The sequence below is a fragment of the Larus michahellis genome, chromosome 9 (assembly GCF_964199755.1).
Source record: "Larus michahellis chromosome 9, bLarMic1.1, whole genome shotgun sequence".
Lineage (NCBI taxonomy): Eukaryota > Metazoa > Chordata > Aves > Charadriiformes > Laridae > Larus > Larus michahellis.
In genome coordinates, this window is record NC_133904.1 from 41671125 (window position 1) to 41689436 (window position 18312).

At 44.3% G+C, this 18312-nt stretch overlaps 1 protein-coding gene across 4 annotated transcripts in view; it reads left to right on the forward strand.

Annotated features, from left to right (window-relative positions):
* The window catches only part of NRK (Nik related kinase), a 116824-nt gene that overhangs the window by 56557 nt on the left and 41955 nt on the right, over window positions 1–18312 (forward strand). For 3 of the 4 annotated variants that reach the window (XM_074601813.1, XM_074601811.1, XM_074601814.1), the window contains exons 7-15: window positions 1868–1998; window positions 4825–4879; window positions 7081–7159; window positions 7824–7999; window positions 9771–9843; window positions 10233–10428; window positions 11284–11448; window positions 12210–12371; window positions 15858–16010. In XM_074601813.1, the coding sequence (XP_074457914.1) occupies window positions 1868–1998; window positions 4825–4879; window positions 7081–7159; window positions 7824–7999; window positions 9771–9843; window positions 10233–10428; window positions 11284–11448; window positions 12210–12371; window positions 15858–16010 (1190 nt within the window). The remainder of the gene's footprint in view (window positions 1–1867; window positions 1999–4824; window positions 4880–7080; window positions 7160–7823; window positions 8000–9770; window positions 9844–10232; window positions 10429–11283; window positions 11449–12209; window positions 12372–15857; window positions 16011–18312) is intronic. The other variant, XM_074601812.1, reaches the window with a different exon arrangement.

An 18312-nucleotide genomic window follows, 5' to 3' on the forward strand; every position in this document is an offset into this window, starting at 1 on the left:
GGACTTGTCTAGTAAGTCACAGCAGCACCATCAGGCCTTCACAGCAGATCCCGGCATGCAAAGACTTCCAAAATAAAAAAAGTTGGGGGAATAATCCCCCAACTAGTCCATTTCTCTAAGGGAAGTGGTCTTAGAGATTCTTCATAAATCTGACAATAAGTGAAATTACTGATGTGTAAGGGCTACCGCTGAAGAGCAGCTCTTACTAATAGTCATCTCTCAAAAATGTCAGAGTGTTTACTCATTTCCTTTTCTAGCTGTGACATGTCAGTGTTGACAACTTCTGACTTCCTAAGATGAAACTCCAGTCCATATCTCTCTGGAGAAGGGGATGTCTTTCATGTTTTGGGAAGACATCACAGAGAACACATGGCAATGACTTAAAGGAGCGGTCTCAAAGAGAGCACTTCTCTTATTTGGGATGATCTTTACTCTCTCTTTAATTGAAAGAATTCACTGTAGCGTTGGAGAACAAAAATAATAAACATGGCCTGTGGATGTGGGGTAGGGTGTTTGGCTGGAGCAAGTAAAATTAAGTACTTTAAATCTCATTATGGTTTAACCTTATGGTGAAATCCTGGCTTCACTGAAATCAAAGGGAGTTTTGCTGTTGTATTAAACAAAGGCAGGGTTTTGCTTGTGGTCTCCAAAAGATATATACCAGTTCTCAACTGTTCCCTCTTAAAACGGGCAAGATGGGGGACCTGTGTGTGTTTATGGTCTTGTATAATTGCTAGTCCCACCATTCTTCATATGCTTGGTGAGAAAGTTAAACCTCTGGATAAAGATGTGACGGAATTGCTAAGTACGACAGTTAAAAATAAAATAAAAAGTTGTTCCCAGAGAGATTTAGCTCGTGTCTTAAAGAAGCTAGAAGCCCAAGAGGTCCTCAGTGCAGTTCCACTCCGCTCCAAGTGTAAGTGTGCACGCTTCCCATCAGAAGCACAGAGCACCTGATGATCCTAAAGGTCACGTCCAACTTATTGTTGGAAAAGGATTGCTAAACACGCACATTAAATTATAGCAGTGCAAGTGATTGTGATTTGCAGATGATCTGCAATGAGGTAACATAAATGAGAAAATCTGCTCCTTGATGGTAACCAGAGGGCTGTCGCCTTTCGGTTCTTTCTTTTCCCTGTTATTTTATCTTCTCTGTGAATAGCACTCAAGTACTATGCCCAGTGGATCCAATTAGTGTATCTTAAAGGTTTGTTCAAAGAAAAATACAATCGCGTAATTATTGGTTGTATGGGCCCTTCTTCATAGCTAAACAAAACCATTTTGCTACAAAATCCTTATGAAAGTAACACCCTTTTCAGCACGAAGAGCACCACGCGATTCTCTCATTATAATGAGTCTAAGATCAGAATAAATTAGTATACTTTCCAGCTCGTTCTAACATAGTGTATGAATGTAGGGAAGGAGTTATTCCAAACACCTCAAAATGCAGTGCTATGATAGTTCTTTCCAGCTTTCACAAATGGCCATATTAGACACATCCAAATTTGCCTTGTCCACAGATACTAGTTTTCCTTTCAGATACTGATTAAAGATCTTGAGTCCTACTCAATGTAGTGTTTAGGTTATGCATAAATTATTCTGTAATGTCTTCCTAGATCGATTCACGTCTGCTGTAATCAGCCTGGCAGATTGAGCATGCTGTTGATCCGATCCTTCTGTCAAAAAGGGGTGGGGGGAAGCCGTTAAATTTCAACTATCGGACACGATGTATTGTAGGAACTCCAGTTTGATATACCTTGTAGCCCAAAGGTTTAGTATTCCAAAAAATATGAAAGTAACCAAGCAAATAGTCTGCCAGGGGGATACGACTCTCTATTAATTTCTTTCCCTCTGCTTGGCTTTTCAGTGGATTTCGGTGTGAGTGCTCAACTGGATAGGACCATTGGAAGAAGAAACACGTTTATTGGCACACCGTATTGGATGGCACCTGAGGTCATTGCTTGTGAGGAGAACCCAGACTCTACATACGATTACAGAGTAAGTGCTACAAATCTGCATAAAGTGGTAAAACGTGCAGGTTATTGCTGAAATCCTGCTCAAGTACTGCATTTGAAAAGTTCAAACTTACATCCTTTTAAACCACAATAATATAACTGTACAAATAGAAGTACTTGTAATGTGTGTGTGGCTGCTCTTTTTAAGAGTGGAGTTTCCTTATAAATATTTTTTGTGAATTGTTAATACATGAAATACACTTTCATAAACTTCTGTGCAAAAAAGAAAAGTACTGATTTATGGATGTTGCAGGTCAGGATAGAAAAGAAAGGAAGAGGTAAACTTAGAAGGAATACTTGAAGTAGTGTAATACTAATGTAAGAAGTTACTGCTCTCCTCTGTGATAGAGCGGTTTTACTCTGTACTCAGCTGCAAATCCTGAATTAATTGGCAATAATTAGTGTCACTTCACTCACTTATGAGCATGCGACTGCTAGAGGTTTCCCACCCCAGAATGGTTTCTGGTCATTCACAGGGTGGCTGAGGTGAGAAGGCACAGCATTTCTTGTGTTTCGGTTTGTGCCCATTGCCTCTTGTCCTGTCACTGGGCACTGCTCAGAAGTCTGGCTTGGTCGTCTTTACTCCCCTCCCATGAGGAATTTGTGCGTGTGTATGAGATGGCCCTGAGCCTTCCCTTCTCCAGGCTGAACAGTTCAGTTTCTCTCAGCCCAGAGCCTCCCAGCTCCGATCTCTTAAACATCTTTGTGGCCCTTCCTTGCACCTGTTTCAATGTGTCCATGACTTCCTTGTACTGGGGAGCCCAAGAACAGCTATCAAGCACTTTTTCTGCTTCTTCTCCTAACTCTCATAATATATGCCGATGTTCTTTCAAAAAGAGACATATAAAGCTTATTCTTTGTCCTCTGGCCCGTTTACAGCAGTGTTGTCATTAGTCTGTCTACGCTTGTCCTGCAGGTTGTTTTCCAGGGATGACTTTCTGAGCAGCCACCTTCTGAGTGACCCTCCAGTCACTCGCTTGGTTCAGGTGCTCTCTTGGTTGCTACTTTGCACCTCTCGTTCTAATCGTGTCTTCAGAAATATTTATTAGAAGAACCTGTTACTGCTCCCGTTTTCTAGTGATTCAGAGGCTGCAATTCTCCTGTGCTGAGACCTTCTGTGCTGCACTGGCAGAGTGAGGTCACGCTGCGTGAGGGTCAGTCATGACCGAAGAATGTTCTTGGATTTAAAATTAATCCCTTGTCTTCGTTCCCTCTCCCCAGTCGATATCCTTTTCAGAATGTTTGCTTTTCAGAAGATACAAGCATTAGGAACATGCACCCCTCATTCTTGAGGTTTCTTTGCCTTCAGTAATAATCACGCTTCATCTCTGTGCGTTTATGTCTGCTTCTGAATAGATTCTGCAGATGGCAGTTTAAAAGTGACCAGCGGCAGGTTTTGGAAGCACTTATGCAGACAGTGCCATGACTCAGAAGGTGGCATGGGGCCGGTCTTTTCTACAGAGATTTATAGCTGACAGCATGAGCAAAGTAGCAGGAAGCCACTCTGTAACTTCTTGCTGTTCCAGCTCTGATTTAAAAAACAAATTAAAAAAAAAAAAAAGATTACAACAAATGAGTAAAAATATATACACATATACACCGACCTTTACAAATACTGCTGTCATCCTGCATCTCACTTTGAAACTCCAAACCAAAATTCCTTGTAGCCTGGTTGTTTCTCCCACTCTCCCCGAAACGCGCAGTACTACCCCTAGAAGGCTTTCCTAATTTTCAGTCGTTTACTTAACAACAAGTCAGGATCGTGAATCTATATAAATTCCCACCAGTTTTGTTGTCAAATCCCTCCATAAGCCCTGATGCAAACTGGTTTTCAGCTCGCATAAAGCGGTTCAGAGCTGCTGGACTGAGACGGCGTCTCTGGTGATCAAGTCAAAATTAGAGTGCCAGGCTGGGTATGAGCTGCTGTTGGTGTAATGGTAGATTGCTTCTAATCTTTGAAGGCTTGTCTTGTGTCGCTCACTTTTTCAAAGATAGTTTTAGAGAAGCCCTGCAAGTTGGTTTGGTCACGTGCCTCTCATTTGCCTGCATTTAGGCACAAAAAATAGTAAGATAATGCACATGATAAATCAAGTGGAAACCTGTGAAGTTCTTAACAGTCATTGGTAGTGTTTCCGATTTACCTTCCATGATCAAAACCCAGCCCTTAACATCCAGATAAACTGATAAACTCCACTGGAAGTTAACGGAACTGAACATACGCTGCGTCGTAAATCTGACTGCGTGATTGTGCCCTCCTTTCATGTGCCCAAAACCATGTGACTGGAGAGTTTATAGACAGAAGAAGTGTCAGACCCCAAGGCCTGACTGTAATTTCTGTACCATCAGTGTAGAAGCTCAGCAACGACTGCTCTGAAATAAGCATTAATACCAAGACTTTTTTTGACCAGGAGCAGGGGGGTGACGCACTGCTGTGTCTCATTGCCTCATGAAGACAGTTTAAAAGATTTAAGATGTATTTAAACAGTGACTGCTATGTTCTGGCTCTTTTTTGTTTTGATTTTTTTTTTTTTTTTAATGCAGAAGGCCTGCGTTTCGGGGCTGGCTGTTTAACTGATGAATCAGCTGTTCAGAGTTGCATGGGAAACGGGAAGCTTCTGGCTATTAGCACATTTCCTAAGAGCCCAGTAGGGAATGGGAGGGAGCAGAGTGTATGTCACTCCAACTAAAACGACCCGATCCAGGAGATATCTAGGGAAACTGTAAAAACCAAAAAAAAACCCCAAAGCCTCAAAAGAAAAACAAAGAAAAAGCTTGAATGCTGAAAGTTGCAATGTTTCTTTTCCTGCAGAGTGACCTATGGTCTCTGGGGATCACTGCTATTGAAATGGCCGAAGGAGCTCCTCGTAAGTGATGTGGTATCAAGGTGGGGGTGCCTGTGCTCTGTGAACATGGTCTGTGTTAAAATAACTCATGCTTGGCTAGTGCACAGATGTACAAAATTCTGGTTCTGGCTGTATCTTTAAAAATAATCTATGACTTTTTCTCTTTTTGGGCTCTTCTGCTTTGCTCTTCCTTTTTAGACCCTTTAAGTCTATGTTTTGATTCCTTGCCTTCATTTCCTAGGGAAACAAAAAAATTTTTCTTGGAGCTCTTGTTAGCATCACTTTGATCACTGCCTGTGGGTACAGCTAAGCAGAAGTGATTGACACGTTAGCAGAAAAAATTGACAAGAGTGGTTTTGGGTTTAGCTCACTGGAAAAAACCAATATAGCAGTGGGAGAAGCTAGGCCCAAAGGTTATATTTTTACTCTGGGGCTGACTTGATTCTCACAGGTTTTGGGATGAATACTGTATTTGCTCATGTGATGGCTTTGGTCCGTGACCACATCCGCAACCTGACAGGAGAATGCCGTAGTTTTACAGCCTGCCCTCGCTCCTCCAGTTTAGCCTCTCGCAGCCCTCAGGCAGCGATCGGTGGCTGCGATCAGGGGCTGCAACGCAGATGCAAAGACCTTGTGCGTTTTTGTTTCCGCGGAGGATCGGTTGCTTTGCCCCAGCGCCCGCGAAGCAGATGTGATGTGATGGGTTATCTGGTCACTGCTGAGAGCACAGGAGATGAAATAAATTATACTCTGGCCTGAGCTGGAGAGCACGTAGGCTGTGTTTTTAAAGAACACACTTGGCTGTTCTTCTTTCGGAGTTGGTTTTCCGCAGCGCTCGGGAGCCAGCTGGAGTTGAGGAGCACTTTCAGACACTGTGCTTCAGCGTAGCTGATGCTTAGTCCTGAGACATGAGTCCCTGGGGAGTTTTCTTTGAGAGAGACTTTGTAGCTTTGCATGCTAATTCCTCGTGATGCTTGTATTTGATGTTTTTGCTAGTTTTGGCAGGGAAATGCCATGGATTATATTCTGTTGCGTTATGGTTTGTTTACGGTAGTACGGCAGCTTCTGGGACCCATAGCTAGAAACCAGACTTCTTCTGCCCCCCATCCCCACTGTATCATGTGCTATTGAAAATACAGAGGAAAAAGTCAAAAACAACCCAGATGTAAGAAATAACAGCAGGTGGATGAAGCCAGAGAAATTAAAAGACCACAGTGAAGGCTTTACCAGACCGTAGTCTTCTCGCTTTTACTAGCCCTGTAATGCTGTAAATCCATTCCTGTTAAGAGAATCACTGCTGAACACCAGTATATCATAAGAAATCAGCCTCCATATAGTTCCTATCACTTGTCATTCAGTAACTGTTTTGTGAAGGAAGACCTCTGACCCTCGATATTTCTCCATGATAGATGGGGCACATTCATAATTCGATACAAAATGCCTGGGTGAGATGAGATGTGACAGTATTTACTTTCTGCAGAGTTCTTTGTAGCTTCAACTTTCCGCAATGGTAACACTAAAGAGAAGTACATTGGGCTGGAGAGAAAAGAACACCTGAATGCACGGGTAGGCTCTGTCGCAGATTGTGTAATAATGGTGCTCATACTCCCGAAACACAGAATAGATGAAATGTGTGCTTAGTCATTTACGCTCTGTGCCAGTGACGCAGTTCATGAGCTCTCCGCTTCCCACCAGGTTTTCTTCATCCTGCATTTTTCTCGTACGCCATGAACGATGTAGCTAAGAGTTTGGTTAAAATTTAGCATATTTATCTGAACCATAAGCCAGATGTAATAAACTAGATAAGTATTTCAATCCCAACTTTAACTTCTACTTACGAAAAACAACCTTTGGTGTATTAGAAAGGTGAGCTCTTTTTATGTCCCTCTGAAGCCTTACATATAAAAAAATACGAAGAAAGTTGTGCTTGTTCCTGCCGTGCAGCCTTTCTTTCAAATCTCTTTTAACTGGCAATAACAGCATATTGTCATGTAAGATTTCTGTGTGCTCAGAGGCTTTATTTCTTGGCTGTAGTGTGAATTGCATTGACTAGCGGTACGGCTCTGCGGCGGATGCTGTGCCATTGGAAGTGGCAGTGTTTGTGGAGGACTACTCTCTGTCGGGAGAACCAGGCTCCTGGCCCGGCTGGGTCAGCGTGGTCAGGGGAGGGAGGGACGCTGTGGGGACGCGCACCCTTCAACAGCTTGTGGTTTCCTTTGCAGCCCTGTGTGACATGCACCCCATGAGAGCGCTCTTCCTCATCCCACGGAACCCGCCCCCCAAGTTGAAATCCAGAAAATGGTAAAGAGATGTGTAAAAACTGTATTTTTGCTGCATTGGGCTTAGGAGGATTTTGAGCTCTCTTGTCCAGAGACAATGATCTAGTTAAATCCTGCGGTGATCTGTGAGGCCTTTCCTAGGCTGTTCCTAGTGCTGGGTTACACCACAGGTGCAGAGGTATTTTACCTTTCTTTTGAACTCTGCCTAAGCTGTGGCCATCGTTGCAATTGCTGAAGTTTGGTGGCTGAAATTGCAGTACGGGCAAGGCTTAGATGGGCTGCTTGGAGTCAGCGCTTGGTCAGAAGGCTGCGTGGACATTGTGGGGCCAGTGGCGCTCACTGTGGCCAGGAGACTTAGTTTGTCTTTTACATGAAGTCTATAAAGAAAATCTTCACCATATCAAAAGGGTTAAGGGCTTTTTTGAAAGAGCTGCTTTGGCTGGATTGTGGTTTTGTTGATCCAGATGTAAATTCCGGGTAACTCCACTGAGAGGGCGGTCGGGGTGGAGTTCGCCATCGCTCGCCCTCAGCACTGTGCGGGTCTCAGGATGTACTCAAATTGTCTCACGCAGTTCCAGTGCAAAAGGAAACCTTGCAAAGTTAGTGCTTTCCGTCACTCAGGGGCAGTGCGTGGTGCACAAGTTGAAAAGGATTATTGTTTTCCTCCACTTTTCTATCTGTTTCAGGTCAAAGAAATTCCTAAACTTCGTTGAAAGCTGCCTTGTAAAAAACTATTTGCATCGTCCGTCCACTGAAACCTTGCTTAAGCATTCTTTCATCCGAGACATGCAGAATGAACGGCAAGTGCGCATCATGCTGAAGGACCACCTGGACAGAACCAGGAAGAAAAAAGGAGAAAAGGGTAACGTGGCAAAAACAAAATAAGAGGCACTTCAGAGAGTAGGTCCTCTTCCACTTTTGGCAGCAGAGTACAAGGCAGACGCAACTGAGACACCAGAACCAGGAAAACTGTGAGGAAGTGTTGTCCTTGGTATTGGTGGAGCCATTTTGAAGATCTCTTTGCCAAAGCCCAGGTTCTTAATGGTGTTTAAGCGCTAAAGTCTTTGGAGCCTGACTGACCCTGATTCACTGAGAGCAATCCTGATGCTAATGTAAGCGAGGAGTCCAAGTCTAGGTCCCTACTTCTCGAGTGTCTAAGTAGTACTCAACAAGTGTTTCCAAGTCTGTTCCCGATGCATTTAATTTGCTTGTTGCATCTCCATGTAATTTTAGCTTGCGAGTTCTTCGGAGGCAAAAGTGCCTTTTGCAGTGGAGTGCACAAAAGAGACCTCGAGAAGGCCCCCAAGCTCCAGCAGAACACAAACGGGTATAATGAATCATCCACTTCATAGGGTGGCTGAAGAAGAGAGAATCTGAGTTTGTTCCAAACGCTAGCCTTGCTCTTCGGAACAAAACCTGGAAGAAGCAGTGCTGGAGAGGGGATGATACGTGTGTAAATGCCTGTGCGCAGCAGGCTGAGGGCTGTGCAAAGTGGAGAGCGAGCTGTAGCCTGTTGACCACCGATTTTTCCTTGCCCCCTCCCCTTCTCCTCTTCTGCATATTTTATATTAGTACCGTGAAGATCAGTGACTATGAGGGCAAACTCAGAAAGCGCTATACGGTTGGAAAGTGACTTACAAACTCCCGAGCATTGATTTGACAACAGGAGTATTTGTGCCTGAAATGAAATTGCTGTTGCAATGTAGATTTGTTGACTCCTGTGGTAGTTGCAAATTCTGCCACCTCTTTCAGCTATGAATCTCAAAGCACGTTCAAATGGAAGCATAGCGAGTTAGAGTTTCTCACAAATGCCTTTTGGGAGATGGGGGGTGGGGAATGCAATGATAACAGTCACTTCTTGGTAGATGGTTATATTTTGACCTGAAAAGTGCTATTTTTAATCAAAGTGCCCCTGAAAGGGAGAACAGTGTGAAAATGCCAGACTATACACTTTAAAATAGAGACTTAAAAAAAAAAAAAAAAATTAAGTCCTACTTTAGCATGCCATGTTGCCAGCAATGTGGAGTAGGACCAGTTTGAAATTATACCTTAAAAGCTGCCTTCATATTAGTCTTGAAGAGAACTTTAAAAGTGTGGGTCAGCTTCTTCTGAATGGCTGTGCTAAAACTAGTGTTAATTTATTACACCTGTTTCTTTTCTAACTATTCACTTTAATACAAAAGGAAGCCTGGATTTACAGAAGGCCTTAGCCTAGCCATACAACAGGTAGATAGCCGAGAAGGGCAGTACAAATCTTTTATGTTCTATCTAAATTTCTTTCTGAAGAACCCCTCTGCTGGTGGTGTTATGGGGGTTGGATTTCTCTGTGGGTTTAGCCTAATTTATTTCAAATTATGGAAATAGGTTAGTTTTGCAAAACCAATACAGTCAGTCGAGGGAAAAGGTGGGAGTGTGTAAAGGGGCTGCCCTGAAACACGATCTGAACTAGATTTTGAATTGTGTACGTGGATATCTTGCCTCCCCTCAGACTCCCAGTGCAGCCTATGGCTTTTAAATTCCTGCTGAGCTACATGTCGTTCAGGTTGAGAGCTCAGACACAAAGTTCAAGATCACATCTTAAATAACAGCATCCTCCACTGGGGTTTGTTTATTGTTCTCTTTTTTTTTTTTAGAAGAAACGGACTATGATTACAGTGGAAGTGAGGAGGAAGATGATGAGCTGAATGAAGACGAAGGAGAACCAAGGTTAATTTTATTACTGGAATAGAAAATTTGACTGCCCAAGCTGTTCTTGTTGAAGGCAGCCCTCCTCGGCCTGAATGGCTTTCTTAACTTGCTCAGAATCCCTTATCTCCTACATCCCCTCTGGTAGCTTTAACTGCCGAGTATAAGACGCCTGTAATAAGCTGCTGCTTAATTCCCCTGTGACAGGGAGGAAACTCTCAAGTGAAGGGCCCAATAATCAGCTTCAGGCTGTTTTGTAGCACAGTAAGTGCAGATGCATAGTCAACATGCTGGAGATTTATCGGAACATCTTAATTTGCTAACACAGGACAACAAGCAATTCCCAATGCACCTTGTATTCTCTCTTTAATGTTATGTTTAGTCATGTAGAAACCTGCCCTTTGTTTCAGCTCCATAGTTAATCTCCCGGGGGAGTCAACGCTCCGTCGTGAATTTCTGAGGCTGCAGCAGGAGAACAAAAACCGTTCTGACCCTCATCGCCAGCAGCAGCAGCTGAAGGACCAGGAGAAATACAAGAAGCAGCTGATGACGGAGCGGCAGAAACGGATTGACCAGCAGAAAGAGCAGAGGAGGAGGCTGGAAGATGTAGGGGCTTGTATTGTTGTTCCATGTCTTATCACAAATAAAAAGTGTGCACGTAGAGCACTTGAAAGGCAAGAAGGCTGCGTTCAGCTGTCAGCACAACCTGGGTTGTAGTCTTTAGCCTTTGGAGAGCTGTGTCGCTTTTGAACACAACAGTTTTAAATGCGCTCTGTCCTTCTCCTGCTGATAACCTGCCCTGGGGGTTGAGAGCAGAAGAGGAAGGGCATTTTGCTTGAGTTTGTTTGGTGGTGGAAGCCCCGGCAGATGGGATGAGAGATCCCGATTTCTTTCTTGTGTGCGTTGCCCAATTTGGAGTCTGTCTGTCTGATCCAGAGCCCTGGCCCTGCGTCTGTTTAAGATGGCACAAGATAGCTGCTGCCTTTTCAGCTGTCTGACGCTCTGTGGTGTTGGAGGCATTGCTCAATCCACCAACGTGTCTCTTCTCATGAGCATCTGATGGAAATTGAAGCGTTGTGCAAAGGCTCCCAAGCTGGCATTTGTGAAGCATAGTGCTGCTCCAGCAAAACAGGGGGGTATGCTGGAAAAAACCTTCCTTCTCAAAATGATGGGAAGATGTTTGTCATTAGATTAGCTGCCAGCCATCACAGAGATCTCACATACCTTCTTAAACGAGTGGTAAATCTGCCCTCGGCTCCCAAAAGGGCAAAGGTTTCACTGCAGGTTTGGCAGTCGTTGCGGTGGCAGCTTGTGGCTGTCGGCTTCTGCTGCGCGGTGTGGCGGGTACCCCTGTTTGTGACTGCATGGCAGGGAATGGGCCTTGTGACTGATGAACAGTGGCGTAAGTAATTGGTGGGTACAAACTAAAATAAGCACTGTTATTCCCTGGCTCTCTTGCAGCATCAGAGGCGAGAGCAGGAGCTACGGAGGCAGCAGGAGTGTGAGCAAAGGTGGCCAGAGGCTCAGGCCGCTCAGAGGAAAGAGGAGAGGTGTAAAGAAGACAAAAGGGCTGTGGAAGATGAACGGTTCATAGTAGATGGACAGAGGAAATCAGAAAAGAAGCAGGTATGGAAAGCATTTACTGACAGCGATTCGCAGCTCCCTGTTCTTGTAGCTGATGTCTTTCTCAGTTCCCTGAGGGTGTTCCCATCCTCTGAGTCACAGACCAGAGAGGGAATTTTTTAATGCATTTACTGCCTCTTGTTCTCAGATTCAGCCTTCTTTCGAGTTAACTTACGTGTTACTGAGTCATCCTCCTTATCTACAGCAATGACACTGCCTCTCCCACTTCTCTCCCTGCCGTTTCTCCGCGCTGAAATGGTCTTCGGTCACTTCAATCTGATTTAAAATATCTTTACTCTGAAAGCTTCCAGCATCAGCTCAACCTAGGCTTAAATCTCCAGTCTCCAGTTTCTGTTCGGGTTGTAACCGGGACCGCTTCTTTTTCACAAATAAAAATGGAGCAGAGGTTAGTTTTAATGCTGAAGTCTCATTGTCAAGCCTGGCACCTTGGCCACAATGTTCTTCTAATGTTTCAGCAGCAAACTGATTTGTAATCAAACAGAAGCATGGAGTGTTTGATTAAAGCCCTCTGGTTTTAGGAAAAGTAAAAAGAAAACATGATTTTCTGATGTGCTGTTTCAAAAGCCAAACGCAGAGTGTTTGGGGTCACTTTATGCTTCCTATTGCTTGGGGTTGTGGTTCTTCTGTCAGCTCTGCTGGAATTGTGCGTGCTTTGTTCTTTGAAAAGCCAGTATTTCCAGCAGTCAACTTGGTTGTCCTCCAAGGCATTGTCCTCTCTGAGGTTCATCACTCTTTGCTTTCAGAAGGTGGAAGATGTGCAGCACAACAGGAGGGTGCATCGAACTCTCCCCAAAGATCAGACACAGCTGCTGTCCCTCCAGCATGACCACAAGCAGAAGAAGAAGGAGCCTTCCAAGAGTTCAAATTCAGCAGTGCATCCTCCATCGAGCAGCACAAGCAAAGAGGTACCGTCTCAGCCAGTGTAGCATTTTGGTGTTTTGCATTTTATGATGAAGCAGTAATGCTGAAGCGGAGAACAGACTGATCTTTAAACCTAAATCCGGAGCTTGACCTGTGTCTTACTACACACTTATGCTACAGTAAAGCCTTTGGTTTTCATTAATGTAGAGGATAAGGGAAAGGAAAGGTTGCTCTGTCACTTCTTCTTGAGTTCAGAGAAGGGTTTGGCTGGTGAGCCTTCTGGTCAACCAGCTGTCATTCCCATGAATTAAGGTAGTATCATGTGAGGCTTAGCAGATGTCTTTGTCTGATTTTAGGCTTCACAAAATTGACCCAGATGCGGAACGGCATCATGCCTCCCAAGCACAGATCTCTGTGTCCCAGTGTCAGGCTGTGATGCCTGATATATTAACAAGAAAATGTTCTTTGTCTCCCAGGATTTTAGGCAGACAAGATTTGATGGATCGGGGTAGCCACATATAGTCCTTAATTAAGAATTGTAATGCATTTCACTCTTTTGTTAACTCTGAAGGTATTTCTGCCCACCAACTTGTTCTGCTTACTGTTGTCATACTGTGAAAAGCTACAGGTCCATTTCACGTATATCATCTCATCGTTCCTAGCGCACTTATTTTTCTTTTTGATATAATGTTAATTGTGAGCCCAGTTCTACAGGTGGTGCAATTTGTTGTGTTACTAAAGTCTGGGTCAACGTCAGAAATCTTAGCAGCTCACAGGTGCCACCTCAAATGGCTGTGTCTAAGTAAAATAGTGGATGTGATGGTCTCTCTCATTCAAGGCAAAGTGTCTTCCCAAAATACCCAGGCAAAGACATGAGGGGAGCTCACGCACGTGTATGTAAGGGGAATGCAGAGCTCTGTTTCTTCACACCTTGCTGCAGTCTTTACGCAGGTGCCCTCTTCCTCACCTCCTTGTGTGTGTGCATGCTGCAACTGGTTCCCTTAGCTGAAATTTTCTCTACAGATAAACAGTTAAATGAAACTGCGAGGATTGTTGAAATGATAAATTTTAATAGCTGAATAGAGTATGCAAAAAAGCTAAGCAGCGATATGAAATCAGGAAAACAAAAGACATTAAGCTCCTTGTTAGAATAGCAGTTTGGGAAAACAAGAGAATAATTCTGTTTGAAGTACAACTTAACTGTCGAAAACCCAAATGCCCTGGCTCCAAAGCCTTTATTGCGGTGACTGATTAAACAAACCATTACCGAAATTTGAGTGAACTCTTGAAATCAGTATTTGTTTGATGGCGGAGAGCTGGGTCTTATTCCATCTGGGGAGTAAATTGGGTGCGGACAGAGAAGTAAGCCGCTTTTGCTAAATACACAACATCAAAGTCAACAGAAATGCTTTGCCTTTGCTAGGCTTTCGGTGGGTGGGGAGAAAATGCAACTCAGTTGAGTTAATTTAGCTTTCTCTTCTACTTCATTGTAGTTAGAAGTCAGCTTAAGTACTCATCTCTGGTTTTGGCGTGTGTTTCGTAAATGACCCCTTTGTAGGAGAATGAAATGTATTATGGAATCTAGTGTGCAGTCACTGTTAACTTTTAATTTAGTGAAATAAAGTATCACCAATTGCAGATAAAGTGCTGCCTGCCTTTTAGGTTCACAGCACGAGGCTCTTGTTGTTATGGCTACCATAATATACTCTAGTTCTAAGAACAAATTATTTTATAATATCACTTATTTAATCTCAGAACTTCTTGGAAGTCACAGATCCTTCCACTGAAACCATAATTAGTGGTACAGGGTTGCATTTTTTGGTTGAAGTTTGAGACTTTGTAATTTCGTCAGCAGTTATAATTGTTCGCAACAATCTAAAAATGCTTTATAGTTTTGACTGTTTTTAACAATGATATCTCAGTGAATTTGTTCTTGTTGATACTCATCTTTCCCAGTTTATTAGCCAAAGAGATGCCAGTTTCTCTGGGAGAGATCTACGTGGGGACAGAGACAGCCTACTCAAGAGCGAGTTTGCATGCTTTTTGGGGCTCAGTGGCATTTGCAGGACCAGTTACTGATATACGCAAGCTCGCCAGAATTATTGTTGCATTGAGGCGTTAAAAAACAAACATATGAAAAACCCTAAAGCCCTCCAGTGCCTCAAGTTTCATGTTTGGGGCCACAGCATCCTTTCTTGGGAGTTCCTTGTCTTTGCCAGTGCGCTCCTCCCATCGCAGGCAGGTCAGGGAGGGTTTCCCCTGGTGTGTGCAGACGTGAGCTCCCTCTGTGCTGTGTCTGGTCCCACCACACCAGGGCTAAGGAGCTGGGAGGCTGGGACTCATAGCTCGGGCTTAACGCTGCGCTAGTTCATTGCCTGGAATAGGACCTGGCATCAGTTCTGGGAGCCCAGAGTGTCGTCTGCGTGAGTTTGCATCTGGATCATAATGTATTGCACGCAAGCACCCTTTGGGCACAGAGGTGGCAGGTGAATTATCATATCCAGCTTAGTGAAACCACTCTAATTTTTACATATTTTTTTTCTTGCTTATGGTAAAATTTGCCTTTCATTATTAGGAGTTGCAAGTAATGAAACTCTGGCCTCAAGAGTAGTATAACTATCAAGTTCACTGGGACTAGAATTTCATGGTATTTGGCTGTGGTTGCTTGTTTTAATAAGGTGGGGTTTTTTGTGAGGGTTTTTTGGTGTTGTTTTTTTTTTCCCCCATTCAAGATCTGTGAGACTAAGTGGAATCATTTTCCATCTCCTCAGCAATTTCCTAGGCTGTGTTAAGAATATGCTTGCCTTCCTGACATAGACGCAAACATCCAGATCTAGTGAGAGATACCATTAAGAATGCCCACCCAGACACAGATAACTGTGTGGTTTTGTGGCATTAATCTCTAGTTTACTGTGTAGAGCTGTTTCTAGGCTGCTGAATCAGAGGATATGCTGAAGATTTACACTAGAGAATGGGAATTAGTCACGATGAGTGAAACTGGAAAGAGTAGTGGGGTCAAAACAATAGGATAAAGATTTTTGTAACAAGCAATGCCCTCAGGAAATATTATTCCTTCTAGATCGTGTTCCGCAGTCTTTTCCATAGTGCAAGTAATATACCAAAAGATAGAGTGTTAAAAGCGTTTTAAAGTAGAAAGCAACATGGAGTAATGTCAGGGTTGTAGAAGGGGGTAATAAATGCACAGCGAAACAGGCTGCATGTTGTCAAAGATAAGTAAATACAGACAAATGATTCTTCCCAGCTCAAATCCCAGCTTGCAGCAAACGGGATGGCCTAGAATACAGCAGATGGCAACTCGGGCCCTTTTCCTTGCTGCAGTTTAGAAACTTGATGGAAAAGGAAGGGTTGCAAATGGAGAGGCAATAATGGTTCATATTGTGCCAGGGTTGACCTCTCCCCGATGGGGAGGTCCACTGGAGTCGATGCACACTGGGCTGCTGTTGGAGGACGTCCAGGCTGCAAATCCTGAGGCTCAGTGTGCAACCTGTTGCTGCTTTTCTCCTCCTCAGGCCGAGGACCGAAAAAAGAAAAGTGACAGCATCCAGCCTTCCCTCCAGTGGCCAGCGGTGCTGGGGCACGAAGCCACGCCACACGCCAGGATGGGGTCTGGCAGCAGTTCCAGCCCTTGCACCCCCGCGCCGCAGAGAGCCGTGTTAGTACAGGTACGGTACTGCTGCCCCAGGGTGGGAGGAGAAGGCATGGGTGGTTCCTAAACGAAGCAGCACATCAGAAACCTGATTTCCTTCGCTCCTGGCAGAAATGACTGAGGCCTGTGCAAACATTCTCAGACATTTTTAATGCCGCCACATGCTGCAAAGTTCTATGTGGAATTATGCTTAGGCACTGCAGAACAGGGTTAGATAACAGTTGTTTTTATAAACTTGATGCCTCATTGCTGATTCCGTGGTATTACTCTTAAATGTTTGACAGAAAGCCTGCGTGGTTGCACTGTTGCAGTCCCTGGGCGATATATTATTTATATGGCACCATAAATACATGTGGCACTTTTCAAAACAAGTCCAAAGCCAGAATTTTTATCCCTGAAGACCGTATACACAAGCAAGATTGTTAGTGATCTGATGAAATAATGTAAAAGTGTATGGAGATGCAGTAAGGACCAATGCAGTGTCAGATTTTGCCTGCGGATAGAGCTCAGAAGGTCTGTGACCTGAAGAAATTCATATTAGAGGTAGAAGTGGTACCTAAACAGTACCTATACACTGAAAGCACTCTGAAAAAGTTCTGGGTTGGAATTCTTCTCTCAAAAGCTTTTAGCTTATGCTGTTCCTACTGGTTCTGTCAGAGGTGATTTAGGGTTTCCACGGTGTGCCCAAAAACTCGGCTTCCTTTCAACGTGCTGCTCTTTCACAGTGTCTGAAATAAGTAGCTTAGACTGCAGTTACTTTTTTCTCGAGTCTCTTGTGAAGGGACTGTAAGCATGTGTGAGCAAAAGAAAGACAAGACAGCAAGTAGAAATGGAATAAGCTACGTGAAGCGTGAACACACCTCATTTAAGCTGGAAATCTCCACTTGCTTTGTAACCATGCTGTGGCAGGAATAATCTTATTGCCTTTACGGTTCCCCACAGCACTTCATTCGTGCATTCATTCAACCCTTCAATGAGGATATACAATTACAGCGCTTGTTTTATTCTTGGCAGCTCTCAGTTCATGCTGGGCTCCTGGATGGATGTGGATGTACAGCTTCTGATCCATCTCTCCAGTTGCTTCTGTGGGATTTAGCTAGTGGTACCCATGGCAGAGTGTCATTCGAGTCAGGCTTAGGAGTTGTTTGTGCACTGCTGTGGCATCTTGTGGCCACTTTTCCTCAATCAGAGGATCAAGATCAAGATCTTGATCTGGCTGTTGATCAAGAGCTGTTACGCTCTGTGGAAGGTGTCCTTAAAGATCTGCCAGCTCTGTTTTGCTCCCGTGTCCCTGAGGGCAGTTTCCCAGGGAGTCCTGTTGACCAACTCCTTGAACAGCTGGAATTGCTTTCCTAAACTTCAGGGTCCTGACTTTACTCTTCACCTGACCCATATCCCTTAGGACTGCAAACTCCACCAGTGCCTGATCACTGCAGCCCAGGCTGCCTCCAATCTTGACATCACCGATTAGCTCACTTGGTCCAATATCGCGTCCCCTCTGGTGGGGCTGTCTATTACCTGGCTTAGGAAGTTATCCTCTATGCACTCCAGGAGTCTTCCTGGATTGCCTACGTCTTGCCATGCTGCTTATCCAGCAGGTGTCAGGGTGATTGAAGTCCCACAGCTTGATACGGATAGTGGCTTAAAAAAGAAGATACAGAAGTGCCTTAAAAATCAGGCCTTTGTTCGCAGCTCTGTATATTCGCCATGTCAAGCTTGACATGTCCTGAATCAGCCCTCCTCATAGCACCGTTCTCACGTTCTATTTTTTCTCAGGCTGTGCTTCGCAAAGCGCTCCATAGCTCCTCCTTCCCCAAGAGCCAGGGTCCTCAAGGATCAGGCTCCCTGGCTCAGCTCTCCCCTGTCCTTCGGCTTCTGTTTATGCCCTGGAGCGAGCCTCTGGGAGGCAGGTAATAGCTGGCTGTTACCATCTTTAAGTGAAAGCCTCCCTGTGCCTTTCCTGTTCAGGTTGCTCTTTGGTGATGATGGAAGAATCGCCATAGACGGCTGTTGGGAGAGGAAAGGCCCTGTTTCACCTGACAGCTTTTACCTGGGAAAATATTTGTGTATCTTCTCACATCCTTTTTTCCAGGGCCTGTCTGTCTTTTCAGGACACGAGTATTGTAACCGGGCTGAGTTGATGGCCTGGCTTGTAGGATCAAATCACTGGAGAGCTGGTGCAAGGTCTGTAGGAAGGACATTTATCCCTTAGCCTTGGGTAGAGGCTGGCAGCTTCCTTGAGGCGAGTATTTCACCCTGCAATAGGAGTGGGAGAGTCCGTAGTTTATTGCGGGGCATTTGGGATTCTGCAGGAGCAC